Consider the following 24,715-nt stretch of genomic DNA (forward strand, 5'->3'; position numbering starts at 1 on the left):
TTATTCTATCTTACTTTACAGCTTAGCTTATGTTATATGTTATATACATACAAAACTGTTTATTATCTATATTGGTTTTTACAAGAAACCTGTAGTGCCTTATAGTGTTTTAATAAGCAAATGATACTGAATTTTAAGAGGCGGTTAATAATTATTTAAAGCAGAAAAATAAAATAAAACGCTGAAATAAAATGTTAAATTAGTTTCAAAAAAGTTTTAAATTTTATATTGGTATATTTAAAAAAAAAGCATTGTTAGAAAATACGGGTACTTATTTTCAAATTGTGTATATGGAAGTAATTTATATTTTTATACAACTTGTTTGCTTTAGTCCTTTCCATGCAGCTGCCTAAGAATAATCCCTTGCTTGGCCCGGATGCTGTCCCAATACATATTTATCGCCTGCAGCAAAATTTTAGTACAAACATAAACTGTCAAAAAGATACATAAGCCATCGGATGGCCTGTGTTTCAAAGCGGTCCGACCAGTTTCGGTTGATGTTGATAAAAAAGAGCTTAAACCTGTATCCATACAGCTTGTCCCTCTTATGCCAATCGAGTTTCCATTATGTATACAGATTTCTTCATGGTTTTTGCTCAACACAAAGGCAAATTTATGTATTTTACCAGTGTATTTATATGTCCATACTTCAGACGACACCCCTAAAAAAGAAATAACTGAAAACAGTTAAGGAAGCCGTAGGGGTAACTCCGAGATTTGGATTCGGTGTCGCCTTTCAAGCGTTCCAGACTGTTGGAAGTTTCAGGAGTACCTCCTATGGGGGGTATGGAACTGGAACCGTTACCCCGAAATCCCGCCCCCACACTCCACATGACAAATGTTGCTCGAACCGACTTGATAATGCTGTTCTCCTCGGGGTCCCCCATCCCATTTCCCACTTAACTGCATATGGTTTTTGGTAGTGGTTGTTTCGGGTTTCGGAAATTTCAGACTGCGATCGGGACCCTACCCTCCACTTCACCCATTAGCAACGGCTCTGGCAGCTGTTGTTCGCTATTAAATGCTCCCTTAGATCCTCAAACCCGACTACCTGCATCTGCTGAATGGAAAAACACTCGGAAAAAACCAGTCGAATGTACGAGTTTAAATATTGTCTGGTCTACACTTCATACTAAACAGTATACAAGGAAATATTATTTTATCGCTAAATTCTATGCCAACGAATGTTCCAATAGCACGAATAGCTTTTAACTAAAATGGTTCTAAGTGGATTAAAACTCTCAACAGTTATTATCAGCAACATTATTTGCTTGTTTGATTGATAGAAAATTTACCGAATGTTCAAAAATTGTACTTCCTATCAATAAAAATTTATTATTTATTTCGATAAGGAAAAAAAAAACATGATAAAAAAAAAAACAAATATAAATTAAACTGGAAATTATCAAAACAGCTTAATAGATTAACAATGAGAATTTGATTTTTCTAAAAGATTGTAGATTAATTAAAAATTTTTACATACTTATTTTTTAAGACTGCTTATACTTCAAGATCTTATTCCTATAGTGTAATCATCTGCTTAATAAACCATTTTTAACAGTGTATTCAGGCATTCCCATCGTGTGTAACGTATTTTCCTGCCTTAACGAAACCGGGCACCGGAGGAGGTTTATGTTTTCTACCCCTGGAACTCTCTCCAATCTTGTACCTGTAGCAATTCTGGGCATTTCAGTGAAATAGTATAATAGGCAGGAAGTCCCTTCGATGGCTTTTATGCCTTTCAAGGGCCGTGCCGCCCTAGTAGATGATCGTGCAGAGATTGTTTTGTCCAATGATGCTGGTCTTTGTCCTGTCCTATCCTAAAACTATATTCCTAGCATGGTCTGAGGGACCAAGAGCCCTGGGCAAATGAGTTCGGCTCAGGTGGAGTTATCCAGTAGAACCACCTGCGTGTTTTGATATCTCTGCCAGGCACTCTCCGCCTGCCCTAAATATTCCCCGATCTCCTGTCGCTTATTGGGAAGATCGTACTTCTCCAGAGCTAGCTTCAGGAGTACGTACTCAAGGCTGCGTACTCCACCGAAATTGTTTGGATCCCTTAGGTTATCCACTAAAGCAACGAACTTTCTAAGCAGCTCCACCAGCTGACCAAAGTTGGTCAAATCCTCAAGGGCGGCATCCACTTCGTTGACATAACGAAGACTCAGTTTGATTCTCCTGGCCAGATCGGAACTCCTGCCCGCCAGGGGTGACAGCTCCGCATTGAGCTGCTGCACAGATCTTCGCGTATCGATCACCTTCTGCAAAGTGTCCTGATTATACCGATCCTGATCCGTCCATTGGGCCATCGGAGACCTGGTAGTCGTTCCCTCATTGTCCACCATTGATATCTGATTGTTCTCCACCACAATGGTCTTGTCGATGGTGTCTGACGCGTTAGGTGGCTGCTTCACATGGAAGTCCAGGGAGAAGTAGAACCGCACGTTACCCTACAGGGATCAGAGCTGAGTTAAGAATCCTCCATAAAAATCTTATCACAAAATACATGCCTCGACCAAAGTAAGAGTTCCTAAGACCATTAAAACACTCGTAGAGGACCACATCTTGCCGGCGAGGTGGGAAATGTTTGACTGATTCCAAGTCGAGATCTCGCGATCACACCACTTCGTACAATCCAGGCTCGGCATCGGGACTTATCAAGCCGCGGGGTTATCACATCGTTCCCACTTGACCGATAACAGATCCATTCAGTGAGTTTTCTGGCAATAGCCAGGGGAGCCCTCGGCGTGGGGAGCATTTTCCATTGTTAGACAAAGCGCTAGTCACGTGTCGCTGAGATGAAAAGTCGGTACAGTGAGGTGAGCGATCGCCAACATAAAACCATTTCAAGGTAGCAAAAATTTCAATTTGCTGAGAGATTTGTAGCTAATATGACCTTTCGGAAAACTATTAAGTTTTTTGACCCAAGCGAGGAACACAGAAAACAAAATAATCTTAAATTGTGATGATTTGAGTATATAAAAGCCTTATATGTATGTACATATGTACATTGAGTACAATAACACTAATATAAAAACGTATATTAATATTTACTTATATTTTCCCTTTTTACCAAAAATGTACTCTTTGTCAAAATAGTTTAATAAAATGCTAATATCTTTGAGGCTCTACTTAATAAAATGAGTTGAACTTAGCCTACAAAACCAATTTGGTAACAAACTCTCACTTATTTGAAGTTAGATTATAAATATAAGGGCTATTAATATTAATTAGACTGTGGAGTGCTGGTAATATAATTGTGTAACAAATAATTGCTATCATGAACGAAAACTGATACCCGCGGGGAAGGGCAAAATCCATAGGGCTGTTAAGATACATAATTCCATTTAATGATTAGTGTAAGTGGTTCGGATCTGAACACTGTGAACATTTTCTAGCGATACGGACAGACCAACCCGAAAAAGTTCCCACGTGGCTGGGTTTAGTATTTATTAAAAAATCTTTAAAAGATCTTTGTATTTCAGTCGAGTTCTACTGTGTTATTATCCATATTAAGAAATCTAAATATGGTTGCCCCATTACCAAATTGGTTCCCACGTGTAAGGGACACGCGAATGCCAATGTAAACTGAATAAAAGTGATATAAAAGTTTCGACGTGGTAGGGGCAACGCCATAACCCGCATGGTTATTTCGATTTCGTGAATCATCCACCTTTTTTGGGAACTCATTTCACAAAGCCATTTCCGTTACGAGTCTCAGCCGAATTTTCGACTCTCTCAAGGGTTAACATCTGCGCGATGTCTGGGGTAACAACAATCATTCATATCGCTATTTTCTGTTTACGCGTGCAATAATAATTATAATGTACACAGAACCACTATAGCGATAAGGTGCGAATGCTATCAGGGTCTGTACGTACCCCACATACTTATAAATACTTACTTATAGTATAGACGGATGTTTGTTTGTGCGAAAGTATGCCTTAATTTAGAAAACGGTATCAAAGCAAAGCAGGGCAGTTCATGGAAGCCATGGCGATAGGGTCGGGCCAAAGAAAAGCATAAAACAAATGCGAGTATGTGGGAATCAATAGTAGAAATTGCGCAGCAAAATGAAATTATTCCACTGCCTGCAAATAACAAAAAGAAGAAAATAAAATAACCGTTGACACACACTCACATGATTGTCCATAACATATTCACAATTTTACACTTGGAAAAAATGATGATGATTTAAAACCCAAGAATATACAAAACTCACAAGTGTCATTCGCCTCCCGCTGATAAATGTTAATTAAATGCTTATGCTAGAATTTTCTATTCGTAGAGATCATAAACAACATTAAACATTGTTTTCTTCCAAAATAAAATCCACTAGAAGTAAATATTTTTCTTTTGTGTGATCAACTTATTTTTATATTTTGATTTTTTTTTACTTTTCCTCAGCATTTGCGTACTTTGCACGCATATGCACATATGGGTGTACAAAAATACAAAGGGGATGGGGATTGGGATTGGGGACTGGTGAGTGGGGATTGGACCAGGGGGTGATGGGGGGCCAAGGGGTCGTCAGAGACCAACGCACAAAACTTGTAAATACGACTGCCGTCCATCCCGCTCTTCAAGTATCTCCGTCCTGCTCTGCACACGGCGCGTGTGGCGGTACAACGTGAGTTTTCGGATGTGTGTGTATCTTACAGATACCAATTGCGTAGATATAGATACATCCAACAGGCCCAGTTCGGGGGACCAGTGTACGCAACTTTTTGTCTTGTCCCGTCTCGTTTGGATACCCTATATAACCCGTTTGCGGAGACAGGGCATGTTGAGTGCCTATCCAATTTAGTTCAGAAAACAGGTGTCTATAGAAAGTTTGACTTTACAAACCTAAGAAATTTGACTACTTGTAGCACTCAGACATTTTCTCAGAACTAAGGAAAGTAGTTCAAGGCATACAATATGTTTATTTGAATTTCTACTTTAAATTTGAAACTCACTCTGTTCGGAAAATGAACATTGAAATCAATCACTTTGCAGCTCAAACTTTTTTTAATGTAGAGTAAAAAACTTCGCTTTAAAGAATCTATTAGTAGAAATAAAATTAGATTTTTGTAAAGATTTTGTAAGAGATTCGAGTTAAAGAAGTTCAACTGTAAATTGTAGTTAAAACTAGATTTTCCACTTCATCGCATTATGTTTAAATGCCATTCAAGGGGTACATAACGTTTTCATAAAGTCACGTTTTCAGATGATTTATACATAGATGTTTTTTCATCACTTTTTTTTTGTGTTTTATACAACAATGGGATTCTCGCAATCGCAAATTTAAACGGACGTGAGACCGAGAGGCGAATGAGCCCCCTTTACCACTCGACCCCTCAGAAATCCACTATCGTCGTCGCTATTTATCGTTTGCAATTAGCTTAAGCAGAGCGCCATAAAAATAAAAGAGTAGCAGCAGAAAGCAAAATAAAAACAAAATTGTTTACGCTTTTGATTTGCCTTAAGTTCGAGTATAGACAGACAGACACCCATGCCTTTTAGGGATATTAAAAGTAAACAGCTCTTGACGAGGTAAAAAAAGTGCTGACAATAGCCCCATCCATCGTAAGTTTTCTATATCAAATATTGTGATGAGTAATAACATATCCTACAAAATTATTTAATTAGGTTTTTTAGATGGGATGTTGGATTTTTATTCATTATTATGATATTGTCATAGGTGATATTTTCATTTGTCATGAGTGACACCATAAAATAACCTTTTGACCACTTCGTCCATGACTTTTGGTTATAAATTTCAAATTTTGCAGTTATTTATAGTAGGCATCGTTCGTACAATCTCTGTGCGCTTCGTTACTATGCGGATGGCCATCCGCAGTGGTTTATGTACATATGTATATGCGTATTTCTCGGGGGTGGCCTGGAACCATTGAAAACATAACGAAAAAATTAAAGAGTGCGGGTCTCAGCATAAAAACGAAATCAACAGGGGAAAACGCTTTCAATGCTCAATATGGACAACCCATACAGTTATTGTCTTGTATTCTTCGGACTTTTTTCAGTTCGCTCGGAGGTACGAACGTTCATATATGAATACATATTTGTACTTGTGTACGTGCATATGTACTTGAGAAGTAGCGAAGCGGTAAACAACGACACCGAATTCAAAACCGAAGCCCATTGCCAACTTTGTGTGTTGTCTGTAAATCCAGTTTTCTTTTGCGACATCGTTTATAAAGAAATCCCAAAGTGGCGAGGTACAAAAAACAGAAACATTAAACACAGAGAAACAAAAATAAACAATGGGTAGGATGATTCATACATATAACAATCAAATTGTTCGGGTGGTTTATCAAAGCCTGGTAACAGCAATATTAAAAAAAATTATAAAAATTCCAAAAAAAATATTTTCAAAAAACTGACTCAAATGTTGTTATCAAGTTACAATGTATTTGTCTCTCTGTAAAGCGGGAGGTGCGAGATGAGGTGACTCGGGGCACGTTCACCACTCGCAGTTTGGCGTCTGTTTTTTCTTCGAGCAACCTCTAGAGAAATCCACCTAGATAATACTAGTTTATACTGCCGGTGAGTCACATTCGTGTTTTGCCCACTTACCTCTGCACCAAACTGATCCAAATCGCTCTCTCCACTGGCCTCCTTTTGGGATCCACAATTTTTGGGGGTTCCAGTGAAGACACAGTAACTCCATCTAGTCTAACTCGAATTATCCAAAAGTCCAACCATTTTCAAAACCAATCTCTTCTTTTACAACTAAAAGTAATTTCCACAAATAGGTTTCCAAATGCTTGCGCTATCAACATTTTTAAACTAATTTACCAAGTAATGGAAATTCATTACGTGGTGTTGACACACCAAAACTCAAAAGTAGTTGCCTTGACTCATTTTTTCTTAATCGGAAATTTTCAAACAAAACAGCTTTAACTTTCAAATAAGTTTTTGAGCAAGGGCCAATCTTACGAAAAAGTTTTAAAATGCCCTAAAATTCGTGTATATTAGAAGACTTTTATTCTAATATTTTTTCTTGAAAGTGTAAATAAGAGTGGTGCTGAAAAGTGGTCATTACTTGTATGGATTTTCGGATTCTCAAGCTGGCGAAGTTAGACTGCATCCAAATCTCTTGGGGGGTTCCATTGAAAATATTTTTATCTCTTTGTTCACCTTTTAGGGGATTTGGGGAATGGATGATGTGGGAATGGGATTTGGGGATCTTATGACTGGCTTGGGTGCTTTTGGGAGGGGATTTACACATTGATTGTTTGATCGTTAGGCCATTGTGGGGTTTTTTAAGTTTTAACTTGACTTTGATGCTTGCTGAGCTCTTTTGGTATGATCTTATTGGTCTCATATCAATATATATATACTTTTAATACATTCATGTATCTATTTTGTGAAGTGGTGTAGTAAAACCTTTAAACATTTATCGTTATCATGCTGACTGCTTGTGTAAGAATCTATAAAATGCTTAAATGTGTCGTATATAAATTTTCTCAACTCACAATGACAATTCACACTTATCGTTTAACTGTTTATGGATTTGCCAATCCGATTATTATTACACAAATATTTAGGCACCTATGCAGAACTAACATAGGAACAATCAGGCTAGTTACTCACATTGAAACGGAATTGGAAAGATTTGTGTGCCCGTCAGGGTATTTCACCCCTTGGGTTCTGTAAAGTTGCTTATCGTTTCGTTTTAATTCGTATGTAGCTATATATCTGGGTGTTTGTGAAATGCAGCTGCATTTTTATATACATATATATGCACACATAGTATATGCACATCGCCTTTGTTTCGATCGCCTAGTTCAGCGCATTTAGTTTTAAATTTTTTTCTGGTTCTGGTTCTGTTTTCATTTCTCGGCTAGAAATCGTGCCGCAAACTAAAACATGTGAGAACCTCGGTAGTGGAATTTTTCGGAGCACATGTTTTTCGCCTCTTCTGGAATGTGGAGGGGGTATAATCTAGGGGATTTGCCGATTAGCTCTGAAAATAAAATTGCCAACGAAAAATGGTACGTGATAACGCAAATAAAAACACAAATTTGAGGTTTTTTTTTTGTTAATTATACAAAGCTTTAATAAATTACTTTACGAAAGCCGTGTACAATTGTTTATTGTTTTTTTCTATTGATTTCTTGTTGGTTGGTTGGTTTTGTGGGGTTTTCTTTCGTTTTTTTTTTTTCAAATTATAAAAGTTGACTTGGATTTAACACAATTCCAATATTGCTTGACAATTTTTCTCATATTTTTATTCACAATCGTTTCTATAATTACAATCTTGAATGGCGAGTGTGCTCTTCATATTCGCATTCATCTTATATGGTCCATTTAAGGTAATTGTGTGGGTAATTAATTAAACATTTTCTCTTCAATTGTATTTGTTTTTAATTTGTATATATACCAGGTTTAAAAATATAGCAAAGTATCACAAAAAATTGCAAATTAAATTGTAAATTAGATCAATGGAGAAATTAAAAAAATACATAGTGCTTGGTTGCTTTCTTTTTTCATTGTTTTTAGAACGACGAATCATGTTTCGGCTTAAATCAAGAGGTTAAAAGTAATATTCGAACTTGGTCGAATCGTCGTCGTTACGCTTTAAATGTAAATAAAATTGAATTTGAATTTCTTTTCAGGGGCCGTTCCGTAGTTGCCTTGGATGGGGGCACAAACGCCTTGGACTCGCATGGAGAGCTACGCGATCTTGTTGCGGGCTCCGAACTTTGAAATGGAAATTAATTTGTACTGATTGGTGTTGAAAAAGTCGGCGGGCCGGAACGTTTGTGCCCACAGACCAAGGCAGTGCAGGCAGATTTCGACCCTGTTTTGGTCTGTTTTAAATGGTTTTCTCTTTTGATTTATTTTTTACAAATAGGCTTTTGTATCTTTTCTGCTTCAATGAAATCTAAGCCGATACCGGCTTAAATTAACGTCCAGTAAGTAACAAACGTTTAGCTTACACTTAAAAAAAATGCAAAATTCTGCGCGACAAGTTTAGACTTCTTCTGTGGGGTGTGTATTTTTTGTATGGGGCGGGGGGTAATGGGGGCGAGCTGGGGACCTTCCAAGCACTGCTCTAGAGGCCTTCGCTCAGTTCAATACTCTAAGTAGTGGGTGTATGTATGTATGGGGTGTACTTGTAGTGTAACTTGAAGATACAAGCTTTAAAGCTACCAATATATGACAACTTGCTCAGTAAACCTAAACAGTACTTGACTTTTTTGGCTTTTCAACATTTTTAAAACTATCATCGAGTGTTTTGTTATAGTTTCATCTCTCTCTCTCTCTAATTCTCTCTTCATAATTTAGCTGTTTCAGGAAGTTAAACAATATGCGTAAACAAAACTCAAGTGTGTTCTTATTTCTGGGGGGTTTCAACTATCAATTACGTTTTGGGGTTCTTTTTGTTTTTGGCTTATCACTTCGGCGCCAATTCACTTGGCAAAAACACATAACAAAACTCACGCTCGCTGCCTCTTTCTACGCAAAATACAAATAACTTTGGATTGGTTTGGTTTGGGGGGATCGGGAAGTAGGGGAGGGGGGATATGGGGTTGTTGCTTAAATAATTTACATACATATTAATGTTAACAATTAATAAGTAATGCTAATAATGAAAATAAGGTACTGGGTTCAAGTGTTTCAGTATTGAGCATCAACGAATAGTTTACATAAAGTAGTTTCATTTCTTCATCCTCATCTCGCGATATCTATATCTTTTCCTCTCTCGTAAAGCCTTGGCTTTGGGGATTGCAACTTATATAGTTTTTTTTAGTTGTTTTCACAATTGTTTCCGCTTGGCGCAAGATCAAACATATTTTGGAGTAAATAAAATCTTGCTTGCGCCGATTGCGCGCTACCACATTTACACGTGCTGATCGATCTTATTCTTATTGTTATCGTTTATCGATATATCGTTTTTAGAAAATTTTATTTGAACATTTTAGCTTTGTTCCCTTCTATGTACAATTCAAGAATGTTTAAATTAGAATTTTTTAAAGCCATTTCGCAATTACAGATTAAGAATAATTTACACATGTTCGCATATGTAGCTCAGTATTTTTGGGCAATTGCTTCTCTCGCGCGACGTAAAACTAAAAGTAATGGAAGTATCTAGGTAGGTCAAAATTACAATACAATAGTGGATCAATAAATCTTAAGGTAGAGGAGAGTTATAGATGTTGTTTTGTTTCGTTTTGTTTTTAGGCAAGTTGAATGCATTTTGCGCTGCGGCTCTGCTGCTGCTCTGCTGCGGCGGCTGCGTTGAGTTGTTGTCGTTGAGTTTTTGTTTGAATTAGTCTTTGTGATTTGGTGGGTATACGATTTATAGTAGTTGTATTATTATTATATTAGCTTTTAGGTATTATCTATTATCGTGTCTCTTGAATATACTCTGTTTGCTTTTGCTGCCCTCCGCATTTCATCATCGTTATCAACATTTAAGGTACGTTGCACATTTTGTCCGCTTTTCGGGGGATAAACATAAACTGTACGTTATGTTGCGCTTCTAGCGTCCATTTTTGAATTACTCATAAATATTATTATATTTATAATTTTACTTATTAATTAATTTTCAAGTCTATTTGCGTATCACGTTTAAAACAATGTTCAGTTGTGAAGTATCCGTTGTTAGACATATAAAGTTCTCCTTCCTCTCGACTTGTCCTCTTCATTCCATTTGGATGTTTCGTGTATCTTAGCCGGGCTTCCATGGGTTGTTGTACTGGTTGCAGCTTGTCGATTGGCCTTCTCTATTAAGTTTGCGCATTGAAGTTGACAGTGGGTTGGGGTTGATCTATAGCTATGTAGCGGGGAATTTTGCATCTTTTTGCTGTGTTTATTTGTTCTCTTTGTCGTTGTTGATGTTCTTTCATCGGTCGGCTGTGTGAGGACAGTTGTTTGTGTGTATTTGTATTTTGTTTACTTTCCGCTTTCCTTGAAACAGTTTTTCGCTCTGCTCTTTATAGCTTCTCAAATTTGTTTTATTGTTTCATGATACACACTTGAGATCACAAACATTACTCTTGTTTTTTTTGTTTTTGTTAAAAAAAGTTCAATTTTCCAGTTGAAATGTTTTCGCTTTTTTTTAAAGGTTTTTTTTTCATTTTGCATTTTTTGTTTTATATTTTTGTTAAATTTTTTTGTTTGTTTTATGTTCATTTCGATTTTTTTGCAACTCATTGACGGGTTCGGGGTCCACCGGGTGTTCAAGCCATTTAAGTCGGTCCTCCAGATCCATCTTCGGATCCAGCTCTAGATCCGGATCCTGCTCCAGATCCTGTTTCTGCCTCTGCTTCTTCGTCGCTGCTACAGACACTGATCCTCCAGCACCAGCGGGGTTACGACTGCACATTGAGCAGCAGCTTCAGGTTGTGCGTGTCGAAGTCGTCGAGGAGGTTCCGCTTCGAGCGGCCCGTCTGCATCGGCACCTGGAACTTGGGCATCGACGGCATCATCATGGGGAGCTTCCCCTCCGACCTGGAAAGCGTCCAGTGCTGAGGCGGCTTGGGCAGCGCCGTTGGAGCTGGTGCATCGAAGCACTTGCTGCCCGCGAAATGCGTCAGTGCGGTGGGTATGAGTGGATGCTGCTGCTGCTGCATTTGCATCTGCTGCTGGGGCGAAATCTTCCCGCCCAATGGAGGGCTCTTCCTCTGCTTGCGAGCCGAACCACCGATTCCTCCGATTCCCGGCGAGAAGCCTCCACCCAAAATGGTGGCCGGTGACTGGCGCACCTGCATCGCTCCCGGTGGCGAACGTCCTCCTCCGTTCCGCCGGTTGTTGTTGGCAAAGAAAAAGGCTCCTCCGCCTCCAGATCCTCCAGTGGATCCCTGCTGCTGCGGCGGCGACTGGCGCTGCTGCTTGCTCTTGGATCCGGTCGACTGGGATTGGGACTGGAGTTGGCGCAGCCTCTGGTTGGGTGGCGTGGCCAGGGAGGACAGACCCAGGCCCAGACTCGTGGGCGAGGAGCTCAGGAAGTGGGCGTTATTTGTACTGCTGGCAATACTGTTGGAATGTGCAGTTACCAAGGGCGTTGCTGGTGCGGATGCGGATGTGGGGGAGACGGGTGCGGATGTGGGCGAGGGGGTGGATGAGTTGGATGCGGAGCTCGCTGATGATGATGCTCCCTTTTTTAATCGTATGGACTTGGTGGCCGATGCGGTTGTCATTCTGATGTTGTTCCTAACGCTATTGTGCGAGTATGTCATAGTAATTTCGTCGCTTTCCGATCTCTTCTCTCAATCTCTTCTCCTATTAAAATTTCTGCTGTTTTGCCTTTTTTGTTTTTGGTTATTTCGCTAAATTAATGCTTAACGTTAAATATCACACGCACTTAAATCAATTCTTTATAAATCGAAACCAAACTCCTTCTGCTGCTATTGAGATGTTGTTCTAGCTGCGCCGCTCTGTTTTCTTTGGTTGCTGATAATCGCCGAAGATGAGATGCCCTCCTCCGAAGTTCAAAGATTCCAAAATAAAAACAAAAAGGGCGACGGGCGGCCGAGCACGTAGCTGCTTTTCCACTCCTCCTGGTTCTGATTCCGTTACTGATTCTGGTTCTCGCCTTTATGTTTATGTACAGCTGCTGTTTACTTTACTTTATTTATTTTTACTTGTAACGTAATGTATTGTTTATCAGTCTGTTGATTTATCTCTTTACTCTGGTTAAGCTATCCTTAGCTATAGTTTCGCAAACTCTTCTCTGTTCTTCGCTGATTCAACTGCTGCTCTTGCATTCCAAGCCGTGCTGATCCTGTTTTTGGGGAGAAACGGAGAAAAGCAAAGGAAACCATTGAGCATTTAATGGGATACATTGGGATAAGTGTATAGATATGGAGTCAAAATAAAATCATTTGCTAGTAGGTCTTTAATTTCATAAAAACGTAATATTAGGTAGCTTAAACTCTAAAAATTCTATTAAACTTGAGAACCTTATTAAGGAAAAGAAAACTAGTGAGAAAGATGTTTATCCTAAAACTGTATTATGCTGATTGATAAAGTTGATAAAATTCAGAAAACAAATTATGCTACCGAAGAAATGTACCCCTGTTTCTTGAAATATAACTTTAAAATGCGTTGTCAAATTGTGAATGTTTATAGAGGGTTAAAAACGTATTGAACAGACTTGAACAAAACTACATTAAAATATATGAGGAAAAGTCGACGGTTGCCATTTAAAAACTGTATAATGCTGATTGAAAAAGTTGAAAAAATTCGTAAAATAAATTATGCTGTTGAAGAAATTTACCCCTGTTTTTTTAAATATAACTTTAAGATGCGTCTTTAAATTGGGAAAGTTTATAGAGGGTTAAAAACGTATTGAAGGGTACCCTCTGAATCCATTTTTACCTGAAAACCCTTGAACAAGAAAAAAGAACTGCAGTACATGGGTAATACAAAGTAGTTCTATTATGCTGACCGCTTTTGTGTGTATAATAAGAAACGGGGAAGGCCGAAAGGGGGAAATAAGACATGTAACAATTCGATTTCCAGGTAGCAACAACCTGTAACGTAGTGCTAACTACGTAACGGCTGCATTATCGTGACCGAGTGTGTGTATGTGAGCAGTACATTTGTGCTATTTACGTCAACAAAAGGTGTTTGTTTGGCTATTCTCGCAAACAGTAGACGTCAGCGGGACGAAACCCATATACATACTTATGTACATATGCACATTTTGCGAGAATACCTGAATTAATGAATCAACACATACGCAAACCTACATACATACACACACTCGGCGATAACCAACACAATTGCGACTTACTTTTTTGCCGTAGACCTTCTCACACCAACGAGTGTGCGTGTGTGTATGTCGCAGTTTTCTCAGCCACTTCGTTATACAGATTCCGATTTTTCGACAAGCGTTATTTACAAAATGGGTTGATTTTGGGTTAAAAGTTGCCTTGATTTAGCTGGTTCACTTTAAAAGTTGCGGGAAATTGATTTGGTTTGCGTTTTTTGCTGTTTTTTTTCGGACTCTAGATGGGGTTTTATTATGTGTGTATGTGTTCGCAGCTGTGTATATATGTGTGTGTGTATTGTAAAATCACTTTCAAAATGGCGACGGGCTGGCTTCGTATTTATATATTTATATATAGATGTTATTCCGCTTAAAGCTTTCTCTTCACTTACAGACAAAGGCTCAAAAAAATCACACTTTCAACTGATTCTGATTCGGATTTAGTTAAACTCTTATGTACACCACCGTCTATTGCGCAGCGTTTATTTCGAATTTGTATTCATCCGTTACTTCGCTCGCCAAGTACTCCGTTTTTTGTGTGCCTTGCTGTAGCCTCACTCGTTGTACTCCGACGCGTATTAAAATATTAAACGTTACACAAATATTTGATTTATATCACTTAACTTAGGACATTTACAATATGCGTTACATATATATTTATTTTTGTAGCAGAAATTTTAATCGATATCTTTATCTTCTTCGCTTATTCTTGTTCTTTGCGCATCGGTACGCTTGCCTCGAATTTTCCACCATGACTCACACATACGCGCGAGTGCCCGGGCTTATATACGGCGTTGGTCAGTGTTGCCAGATCATCGGGGTTTTTAAAAAGCTAAATAAGTCACTGAAAGTAGCTAGAAACAGCCAATTTTATGGTACCTAAAAACGCTAAGTGGCTGAAATTATTAGGGTCGAGTTGTTGAAATGTGGTTTTTCTACCTTTATAATAATTTTTGACAGTGTATTTACGGTGGGAAATTAAATTTTGTGTTTGTTATAAGTTTTTAGTTCGGAAAAATTGTACAATACATGAGTTTTAGGAATTTTCTTTTGTTAGTTTTTATATTTAGAAAACTTTTAAGTATCTTCAAGCTGTCTGTCTGATTTGGCCTTAACTTATATATTATTACAACATTAGTCTCTCCGGTGTAGTGCGAAAAAGGCTATGATTCCCGCTAGCCACTATTTTGCTAGATATTCCGCATATTCGAAATAAAATCGGCTAGATCTAGTGGGGAAATAGCTAAGTTGACAGCACAATACGCAAGGTATACATTTTAAATTTCGAAATATTGATGGGCAACCCTTGGGTTCGAGGCTCCGCTACCTGCTATCGACTGTTACCTCTAGAGTTGTTGCATCTGCTGTTTTGAAAATCCGAGAAGCGCGCTAAATTATAAACAAGTAATAAAATGACAGCTGTCGTACCTTTTGGAAACCCATTAGCTCTAAATCGGATATTTATATACATATACATATCTATAATGTACATTGTATGTATAGATATGCATGATTCTTAAAAAATGTTTTGTATATCTAGTAGAAATGTTATATTTTGAGAATAGTAGAATCCAATAATAAGAAAGTATGTATTCCATTAAAGGGTTTCTGTATCGATACCGTTCAGTTTTTCCGAAATAAAAGTGAAAATTTTTCTTATTAACGCTCTGCTTATTTTTTAAAAGTCATTTGTAATAATGACGAACAATAAGGAATTATAAGTAACAAGTCATTAAGATAATGTGAAATGAAAACAAATTTGATTCATGGACATTTCACGTTCTTTAGAGAGGCACGTTTGCAATTTAAAATTGAGTCATTCAAACACGGAACTGGGCTAATTAAAGTTTGTCATCTTCCCCATTTTGGGCATAATATCTTAATTTTAATGGTTGATGATCAAATTGAATTAAACGGCCTTACAATTTTATTGTCTTGGGTTGCAGTTGCATTACGGTTACACAATCTTTGGATCAGAGAAAAAAATAGGACGTTCCGCTTTCAATTCAAAGACAATTCATTTTTTTTCAGAAAACTTTCAAGTAACATTGACCAATTAAAAATTATAACAATTTTTATATATTTCGATATAAAGCAAAGAAAAACCCAATTTGTTTGTTTCGAAAATTGGGTTCTCTGCGATTACAATGTGGTTAGGGGACAAATGGTAATTCAGTATAGATTTTTCAGGATGTCACCATGGGATGCCCCGCAAAGTGGATAAATAATATAAAAGAAATGAGAACCGCTTTCAACCGGCGACGCGTGTCACTCAAAACCCGCCCAAGCTCAGATCCAGCCTGATCAAACCCATTATCTATCCAAATTGCTGTCCAGCGGGGGCCGTTCTGCCACAGCATCATCATTATCATCTCGTTGACCCGCCATTGTTATCCCGCTGGCTCGGTACTCATATAAACAAGTGCACTTTATGTTTACTTGGCTGTTTTTAATACTCATCTATCCGCGATTGTGTGGGTTGAGGTGAGAGATACGATTCCCATCATATATGTGTCGCCTGTCCGTCCATCTATAGGTAAATTCTGTAGCTGTATCTGTGCTGGTTTTCTATTGTTCATGAGCCCGGCTTCGTATATAAGGTGATCAATCTCGTAGTCTAAAATTCAGTTCACTTCTAACGCGATTCGAAGCCGGTTTTTGCGAAAGTCAAACAGTTTTTATTCTATTTGTGATTTCGTGGAAATATCGTTTGTTATTCAAAATGCGTTTCGCTCTGTTTGCTTTTCTAGGTAAATACTCCTTTATGGTTTGGTATTGGTATAAAAAATAAAAAGGGAGAATCTAAGTAGGGATCGAAAACAAAAACAGATAAGCTACTTAGCAATTACTACTCCAGAAAAAATCCTGCTTCTTACAAAAATACAAAGCTATTCAGATATCAATTAAGACAAGGAACGCAATGAATAATCATACAGAACTAATTATATTTTGGACTACAAATATTGATTTATTTTAAACACAAATGGTGATGACATTTTCAAATTACTTTTTTAGAAATCAAAGTATGCAGTTTTCAAATTAAAATTTGAGCAGATTTTTTTAAAATAAAATATGAAAGTAATACAAAGGGGTTACAAATTAATGACAGTCCTCCGATATTAATGTTATTCTTCTTTCAGCTCTGTGCCTGTTGGCATTCGTCCTGGCTACTCCGGCCAAGGACACCAAGAAGCCGGCAACCGGTTGCCAGCGGAACTGCGGTGAAGTCTACGAACCCGTTTGCGCCAAGGCCAAGAACAGCAGCAAGGAGCGTCTCATCACCTTTGGAAGCCCGTGCGTCATGTCCAACTACAACTGCCAGCACGCCGACGACCGTAAGAGATCCTTAATTGCATCCACATAGAATGTCATCCGAATTAATCCATTCACAGCATTCGAGCAGAAGTCCAAGGGCGAGTGCGGCGGCGGTGTGAGCGTTCGTCTATCCTAAGGACCAGTAGCAGTCCCATCTCAACTCGTATTTACACTTGAACATCTTTCACTAATGGTGCAATAAAATATTCATATACTTTTTATTCCAACGGGAATGTTTTATTTATTTTTGAAGCAAGATTATATTTTGCATAACAGAACAGACAATTTAATTAGCTCATGGGATTACATAGAATCCCCCTTTAAAATACACACGTGGACATGCATTCATACAAGATCAGTTCCAGCTATCCGTCAGTATCAATGAAAGTCGTATCCTATACTCCTATCAGCAGTCACGCGGCCAATCTGCAATCACAATCAGAGCATTAATCAGTTGGAGTGGTTTAAGAGCAGTGGGAATTGGTTAAGAAAAACTTGTTAATGGGAAATACAATTGTATCTATATAAACTATCAGATTACCTTCGTATATGATTGCAAAATAAAAACACTACCATTAACAGTTTATCTTAACCGCTTTGCATTGTATTCACACTAATTGACTCACCACTCACAGAGCTCTAGCGAATAATCGCATACTACGACCTAATGCCAAGTATCTATATAGTATATGGTATTGTATTGTATTGTAGTTTACTTATAGCTGTTTTTTTAGTAGTTGTTCAGAGATGCGCTCTACTACATTCACAGATTCCATTCCGCCCCCTTAGATAGCCTCCTTCTTCTGCTGCTTGACCTTGTAGTCGGCCAGGGCAGCTTTGATGGCATCTTCGGCCAGCATGGAGCAGTGCAGCTTGACAGGGGGCAGGCGCAGTTCCTTGGCGATGTCCGTGTTCTTCAGCTGGCCGGCCTCGTCGATGGACTTGCCCTTCACCCACTCGGTGGCCAGGGAACTGCTGGCGATGGCCGAACCACAGCCGAAGGTCTTGAACTTGGCATCCACAATCTTGCCGTTCTCGTCCACCTTGATCTGCAGTTTCATCACATCGCCACAGGCGGGAGCTCCGACCAGGCCGGTACCCACGGTGACGTCCTTCTTGTCCAGCGAGCCCACGTTGCGCGGGTTTTCGTAGTGTTCAACGACCTGCGTGTAGAAGTGTAAAGGTAGGTTAGTCACCAGAGATTCTATTAAGGCCTGAAGCGCTGTCTATCAAAACAGACAAAGTCGGCTCTTATCTATATTATACAGCTTCTAGATATTACGAAAGAACTTTCCGCGCGGCATTTGCCAATTCGGGGGGGGTGGCTAAACTTACATTTTCGTGATATAATGCCACCGGCACACTCTGCACACGCTTCAACTGTGATCGCAGCAACCGGGAGGAGTTTCGAACCAGAGACATTTTTAGCTGGATTAGTAGTTGTCACTTTAATAAATCAATAAATAGACCAATTGTTGTGAAATTCGAAGAGCACGGAAAAAACACAAGCTACTGCGTGCTAGGATCAGCTGTTGGTCAGTGTGACCGTTATCGGTTTGAAGTGGAAGGCCAACAAATGTCGGTATCGATAGGTAATCGATTATTTACTTATTGCTTACTAACATAAATTCTGATTTTTGTCAAACTAACATATTTAAATTTGATAACTCTAATTAATAACAAAAGTTATAATAAATAAGTAATGTATGAAATTGCATTTTGCATCACACTTTGCGTTGGCAATGCCGCAGTGAAGTAGGCCCGTTTGGTTGGTATTTCGTCAGCACACGGGTACGGTCGCACCCTAATCACCAAGTTAAATATTGCCCACTATTTCTGCCAACTTCCCATATTTTTACTGCAGCAGACTATGAGTTTCTGAAACGAATCCCGTAGGTCGATATACTCCACATCCAGTCATGACCTCACGCAAGCGAAGTGGCAGCGGCTCCACCAAGAGGCCCAAGGAGAAGGTTTGTCCCGGCGGTTTTCCGAACTCCGCCCTTGGTGATTCGTGATTTGGATGGCTAATTGGTTTCGGATTCCATTGCAGGTGGTCTACATTTACGAACTGCTGTGCCGGGGCGAGGATCCCAGCAGCGAGAGTCCCGAGTTCTGGAACGAGTTCTTCCTGCTGCAGCCCAACTTCGAGGCACTGGAGAATGAGATCGGAAAACTTAACAATGAGCAGCTGCAGCTGGTCAAACCCAATTTGAACACCCTCTTCCAGAGGTGCATCGAAATGCTGGACACGGGTAGACCAGTTAGACCTTTATCTATATATCGGAAGTCATCTATATTCTTTGATTCCCCCAGAAGATCATCCCAAGCGCCTGTGCAACAGCCTGCAAACGTTGTGCTCCCTGTTCTACGGAATATTCAAAAAGTCCAACGCAGATCCCACTTGCAACATCCTCAACGAGATATTTGGCCACGAGAAGATGGACGAGTGGCTGAAATTGCTGATGCAGTACTGCAATCGCATCCTGCTGGGCGATGTTCCCGAAAACGCCCGCTTCATGTGCCTCAAACTGCTCCAGGTCCTGGTCACGGGCACGGACAATGTCAACCAGAACGCCCTCTTCGAGCACCTGATGATGCACAGCATGTTCGACGCCTTCGTTCGATTACTAAGCGATCCTACGTTCCGCAGCCAGCATGGGCACGATATTGTCATCCTGCTCACAATCCTGGTCAACTATCGAAAGCACGAGGCCACCAATCCCTACGTGGTGCAGCTCTCCATACTCGCCGATGAGCTGGCCCTGAATGGGTGAGTAGATCTGGTGAATCCTTTGGTGGCGTACGAATATAAAAAGCTAAAAAAAAACCAAATATTTAACCCTTGGTGATTCAAACCATGTTTACTTATGTGCCAGCAGCTGGTGGCTGACGTCACTAAATAGATAATAGATAACTTGCCACGCACTCCCATATCTTACTTCGAAAGTAACGAAACTTTATCTTAATTCCAGCTACGGCCAAATGATATCACAGTCTTTGATTGACTTCTGTCGCCAGTACATCCAAAGCCTAAACAATGTGCAATCCTCCTCCTGGTTCTCATCGCTGTCGAATATTGTGGGCAACATGTTTGTTTCGGATGAAGGATGCGAACGGGTGCAGCAGATCAAGGCCAATAATGGCCTTCTACTAGCCCTCTACGAGGCAGTGCACTTAAATAGGAACTTCATCACAACTCTGGCCCACACGCAGGCGGAGTCCAGTGCCCCGCCCTCGCCCAGTAACACTCTGAGTCTGGCCCAACCCGTGCCGGATTTATCCAATGCACCCATCATCGACATTACCCAGTATCCCACCAATCTGCTGGTGGCCGTCTTTCAATACTGCTCCATCGTGATGCAGGACAACAAGAACGAGTCGAGCATTGCAAATCTGAAGCTGTGCTTCCTCATCCTCACTTGCATTTCGGAGGATCAGTACGCCAACTCAATGATGCACGACAGCAATCTGACCTTCAAGGTTATGCTGCATCGGGCGCAGATGCGTCATCGCAAGCTGAATGTGGATCGGGTGGGCAAATCCCAGCCTCTGGCTGCCACTCTGCTGGATCTGCTGGTGGAGTTTATTGTTTCCCATTTGATGAAGAAGTTCCCCATGGAATTGTATTTGCTTTGCATTGGTGTTATCCATCGGATTTTGTGCTACCAGAAGAGATGCCGAGTGAGGCTAAATTATCCGTGGAAGGAACTCTGGTCGGCGCTGATTGGCCTTCTGCGGTTCCTGGTCAACCAGGAACAGACGCTGGTCAAAAAGTGCAACATATTCAATTTGTCGCTGCAGGTAGTGAACATATTTAATTTGTTTATCACGTACGGCGACACTTTCCTGGCCACCACAAATAGCTATGATGAGCTCTACTATGAACTGAACCGCGAAGAGAAAGTCTTTACGGAAATACATGCAATGGGTAAGTTTTCAAGGTCCTAAAATACTTTTTAATACAAATAAAAATAATAATTTTAACTTTAGTTCTTCGCTACACAACGATGGGAGAGTGCGAGTACAAAGACGATGTAATCAAACTATTGAACGCCTTGGTGAACATCCTAGCCATTGTGAAGCACTTCCAGAACAAGATCAAGGAATGGCTGGCAGAACAGGGCCTCTCTACGCCCACGGAGGAGCAAATACTCGATGTGGTGCGCAAGAACTACGACCTAACCCTAAAACTGCAGGATTCCCTGGATCAGTACGAACGTTATGCGGAAACGCCGCTGCATACCAACTTTTTCAAGCTGATGGTGCGCGATGTTGTCAACGATACGCGCAAGCACATCTACGGATATGTGAAGGAGGCCGTATCCGTCATTCCCGATCAGGAGATACTCCTCACAACCTCGATGACCTCCGCCTCGGCGGGAATACCCAATGCAGCACCAACAACAGCAGTGCCAGACGCAAAAGCCACGCCTGCCACGTAGGAATTTGACCTCAACAGACTATCAGACTGTTTAATTGTTTCTTTTGCTTAGTTTTGTAATTATATTTTAAATAATCAAATCTCTAGAAGCGTAAACTCGATGTAATCTGTAAGATTTAAAGTGCTTTGCGAGTCTTTGTTAGCTTTTGTTGCGAAGCAGTGCACTTAAAGCAAATACATATATTCTGTGCAAGTTTTTTACGTACGTATACAAAATATATTGTGTGTATATATAATGATGGGCACTTTGAATAGTGGTTTTTGTAACATTTTTATTAGCATCTCCCACCTCCTTTATTCTATGTCCTATTTTTATCAGTTACATTCCGCACCCATGTTTACTTAGGTATTTAAAAAGGACCAGAATGACCTGCCCGGACCGTTCAAAATCAACATATGCGGATTATTTTATGAGTACCTCATTAGGAGGAAGAATAGTATAGGTACCTAAGTATGTATAAATATGGGAACGGTTTAAAAAAAGGATCTCAGTCTTCTCGAACCGGCGGATGTGAATAAACGAAATTAAACCAGTCCCATTTAAAAGCAAAATGGAAACCATAATAACTTGTGATTTGTGCTTCAGGAACATTCCCTTCGTGGAATTCGAAACTCATTACGAAGGTTGTGTAGGGCATGACAATGCTTTTGAAATTATTATGAAAAATTCTTCTTCAAAATCAGCAAAACGTTCATTAAAATGGCAGGACCATCGTCTGTTACTCAAGGAAAAACAACTTACAAAATCGTGTAGTTCTGATGACTGGAAGATAAAGTGCTGCGATTGCAATGAAATCTATAATTCAAAAATGGAAATGCGGCATAAAACATCAGAAAAACACAGAGTTGCTGTTCTTACGTACATAGAACACAATGCACATATTTTACCCATTTCAATGGAGTCACATTTTCCCGTAATATCGTATCGAATTTATCCCAAAGAAAGTAAGCTAGACCTTCACGAGTTGATAGATCAGTGCTATGATGATATTCTCAAAATTTTTCATTACTGTCTGAGCGAATACAGAAGCATTAAATTCACTTTAAAGGTATATGGGCTATATAATAATGAATCCGAAGTTGGTAAAAAATTGGAATTAACCAAGCATTTTGCTACACCATATAAGGCGGCTTATGAAACTTATTCTCTCGTCGAACAATTTTCCGAAGCTCTGAATCATTTAGTATCTTCAACCATTGAGTTCCAACATTCCAAGGCTTATCAGGATTTGTCAATAAAATGTTTTAATTGTTTTGACATCACAGTAATAAAATTGGAACATACACCTGCAGCTGGGTTCATACCTGCTCCTCCAAAGATAAGAAGTCGAAATGCCATTATTAACGTAAGGAATAATGATAATTTCTGTTTCAAATGGAGTATATTGGCATATCTTGGATTTCTACAATTTCAAAATACAACTTTTGAAAAGGATTCGAAAAAAAAACATAAGCGAGAATGTTTAACATTTCCATCACATTATAAGATTTTCGATATTTCCCAAGACGTAATTTGTTACGATGGGGTTAAACTAGACTTTTCTGATATAGAGTTTCCTATAAGCATAGAAGGCATTAGACGATTCGAAAGTAATAACACGGACTTCAGCATCAATGTTTATGAAGTTGATGATGATGGAAAGAACGTCGTTGGACCAACAATTAGAACGAAGGAAATAAGATCTCGTCATATAAATTTGCTGGCATTACATAATGCGATTGATCAAACAATGCATTACGCATACATTACAAGCATGTGCAAATTATGCTATTCACAATTTTCGAAAGCAAAAATATCTGCTAATTTTTGTGAAAAATGTTTTCAATTTTATCCCAAGAAAAGCAACAAACTTCATGATTGTGGAAACGAACCTGCGGCTATCTACCCCATGCCAAAAACCAAACTCTATTTCAGATCGCGCCCAAAAAACATATCTCCGCCAATTGTAGTTTATGCGGATATAGAGTCTTCCTTGGAACCTGTATCCTCGGCAGCGTGGGCTGCCTCTTTTTATATTGTCCACTATTATAACCCTCATTTAAATGAAATTTGTACGTTTGATGGTAAGTATTTACAGATAGGTACAAATAAAAATGTTTAGTAATCGTACTCTTACAGGTTCCGATTGCATAAAGAAGTTCTGCCAAACACTAAAGGATAAGTTGCGAGGTCTTTATTACAAGTATTGGAAATTTCCAAAGACAAAAAATGACACCTTTGACGAATATACGCAGAAGTCTGGAATATGCAGTGTCTGCAACGAAGAAGTCGGCACAGACGACTTGGATAAGTTTTTTCACCAATTTTCGGGAGTATATTTGGGGCCTGTCCATGAGGCCTGCAAAACCAAGTATAAGCTTTTACATCCTTTTTTCCCAGTAGTTTTCAATCATTTAACGAGATTTGATATTAATTTATTGTTTAGTGAATTGGGAAAAGATGTAAAGCCCATCCCTGGCAACCAAGAGTTGTATACAATGTTTATTTTAAATTATGTGATCAACGGATGTGATCGGTTTCAAATTAAGTTTTTAGACTCCAATAACTTTTTGCGTTACAATGTAGAAAAACTTTTCAGTTATTTGGACAAGAAAAAATTAAGGAATCTTGGTAATAAATATCTGGATGTGCTATTTGAACCAATGTGTCAAAAAAAGGTATTCCCCCAAAACTACTTAGAAAGTATGGAACAACTTAGGGAACCACAACTACCTGAAAAGGAGTTTTTTCTCTATTTTCAAAAAAATACATTTAGTCCTCAAGATTATATAACTGCTCGTCAGGTATGGGATATTTTTAATTGCCATAGTATTGGAGAATACTTGAAAATATATTTGGAAAGAGATGTCATTATTTTGGCAGACGTTTTTGAATACTTTAGAGGGCTTTGCTTAAAAGTATATAACCTAGACCCACTTAATTATTCTACAGCTCCATCAATGTCATGGGATGCGATGCTAAAGGTTACAAAAATAATTTTGGACTTAGTTAGTGATCCCGAAATGGTATCTTTTCTGAAAAGCGCAGTTAGAGGGGGACTTGTTCAATGGAACCAAGAGACTGCCACTGCAAATAATGAATTATTAAATAATTTCGATCCCAGAAAGCCCATTACTTATTTAGCCAGCATAGAGGCAAACAATTTAAGTGATTGGGCAATGAGCCAGCCACTACCATTTTCTAACTTTTCATTTTTAAATGAACACGAAATTAAAAAGTTCGATGT

At 39.1% G+C, this 24,715-nt stretch overlaps 5 protein-coding genes across 6 annotated transcripts; 2 read left to right on the plus strand and 3 right to left on the minus strand.

Annotated features, from left to right (window-relative positions):
• Window positions 1–1,436: 1,436 nt before the first annotated feature.
• LOC119561404 lies at window positions 1,437–2,696 on the minus strand. The gene is made up of 2 exons (XM_037875063.1): window positions 2,511–2,696; window positions 1,437–2,450 (listed from the first exon to the last, which is right to left on the minus strand). Exons 1-2 carry the CDS (start codon window positions 2,646–2,648, stop codon window positions 1,881–1,883), a joined length of 708 nt encoding a protein of 235 aa, XP_037730991.1. The 5' UTR covers window positions 2,649–2,696; the 3' UTR covers window positions 1,437–1,880.
• An 8,488-nt stretch (window positions 2,697–11,184) lies between these two features.
• Window positions 11,185–14,477, minus strand: LOC119546851 (putative protein TPRXL). Its single transcript, XM_037853452.1, has 2 exons — window positions 13,754–14,477; window positions 11,185–12,739 (listed from the first exon to the last, which is right to left on the minus strand). The coding sequence occupies exon 2, from the start codon at window positions 12,192–12,194 to the stop codon at window positions 11,328–11,330; it is 867 nt and encodes a 288-aa protein (XP_037709380.1). The 5' UTR covers window positions 12,195–12,739; window positions 13,754–14,477; the 3' UTR covers window positions 11,185–11,327.
• Window positions 14,478–16,333: 1,856 nt separating this feature from the next.
• On the plus strand, window positions 16,334–17,271 carry LOC119563320 (vasotab). The gene is made up of 3 exons (XM_037876655.1): window positions 16,334–16,479; window positions 16,870–17,064; window positions 17,122–17,271. Exons 1-3 carry the CDS (start codon window positions 16,452–16,454, stop codon window positions 17,178–17,180), a joined length of 282 nt encoding a protein of 93 aa, XP_037732583.1. The 5' UTR covers window positions 16,334–16,451; the 3' UTR covers window positions 17,181–17,271.
• On the minus strand, window positions 17,257–18,593 carry LOC119563319 (iron-sulfur cluster assembly scaffold protein IscU). The gene is made up of 3 exons (XM_037876654.1): window positions 18,380–18,593; window positions 17,671–18,207; window positions 17,257–17,470 (listed from the first exon to the last, which is right to left on the minus strand). Exons 1-2 carry the CDS (start codon window positions 18,464–18,466, stop codon window positions 17,830–17,832), a joined length of 465 nt encoding a protein of 154 aa, XP_037732582.1. The 5' UTR covers window positions 18,467–18,593; the 3' UTR covers window positions 17,257–17,470; window positions 17,671–17,829.
• Window positions 18,594–18,823: 230 nt separating this feature from the next.
• LOC119563127 (armadillo-like helical domain-containing protein 3) lies at window positions 18,824–21,725 on the plus strand. 2 transcript variants are annotated; one of them, XM_037876376.1, is made up of 5 exons: window positions 18,824–19,017; window positions 19,098–19,299; window positions 19,364–19,817; window positions 20,020–20,975; window positions 21,038–21,725. In XM_037876376.1, the coding sequence occupies exons 1-5, from the start codon at window positions 18,964–18,966 to the stop codon at window positions 21,487–21,489; spliced, it is 2,118 nt and encodes a 705-aa protein (XP_037732304.1). In that variant the 5' UTR covers window positions 18,824–18,963; the 3' UTR covers window positions 21,490–21,725. The 2 variants fall into 2 exon arrangements, with proteins under 2 accessions (XP_037732304.1, XP_037732303.1); XM_037876375.1 differs by having other exon boundaries at window positions 18,825–19,017; window positions 19,361–19,817.
• Window positions 21,726–24,715: the final 2,990 nt, after the last annotated feature.

Source organism: Drosophila subpulchrella, chromosome 3R, assembly GCF_014743375.2.
Source record: "Drosophila subpulchrella strain 33 F10 #4 breed RU33 chromosome 3R, RU_Dsub_v1.1 Primary Assembly, whole genome shotgun sequence".
Taxonomy (NCBI): Eukaryota; Metazoa; Arthropoda; class Insecta; order Diptera; family Drosophilidae; genus Drosophila; species Drosophila subpulchrella.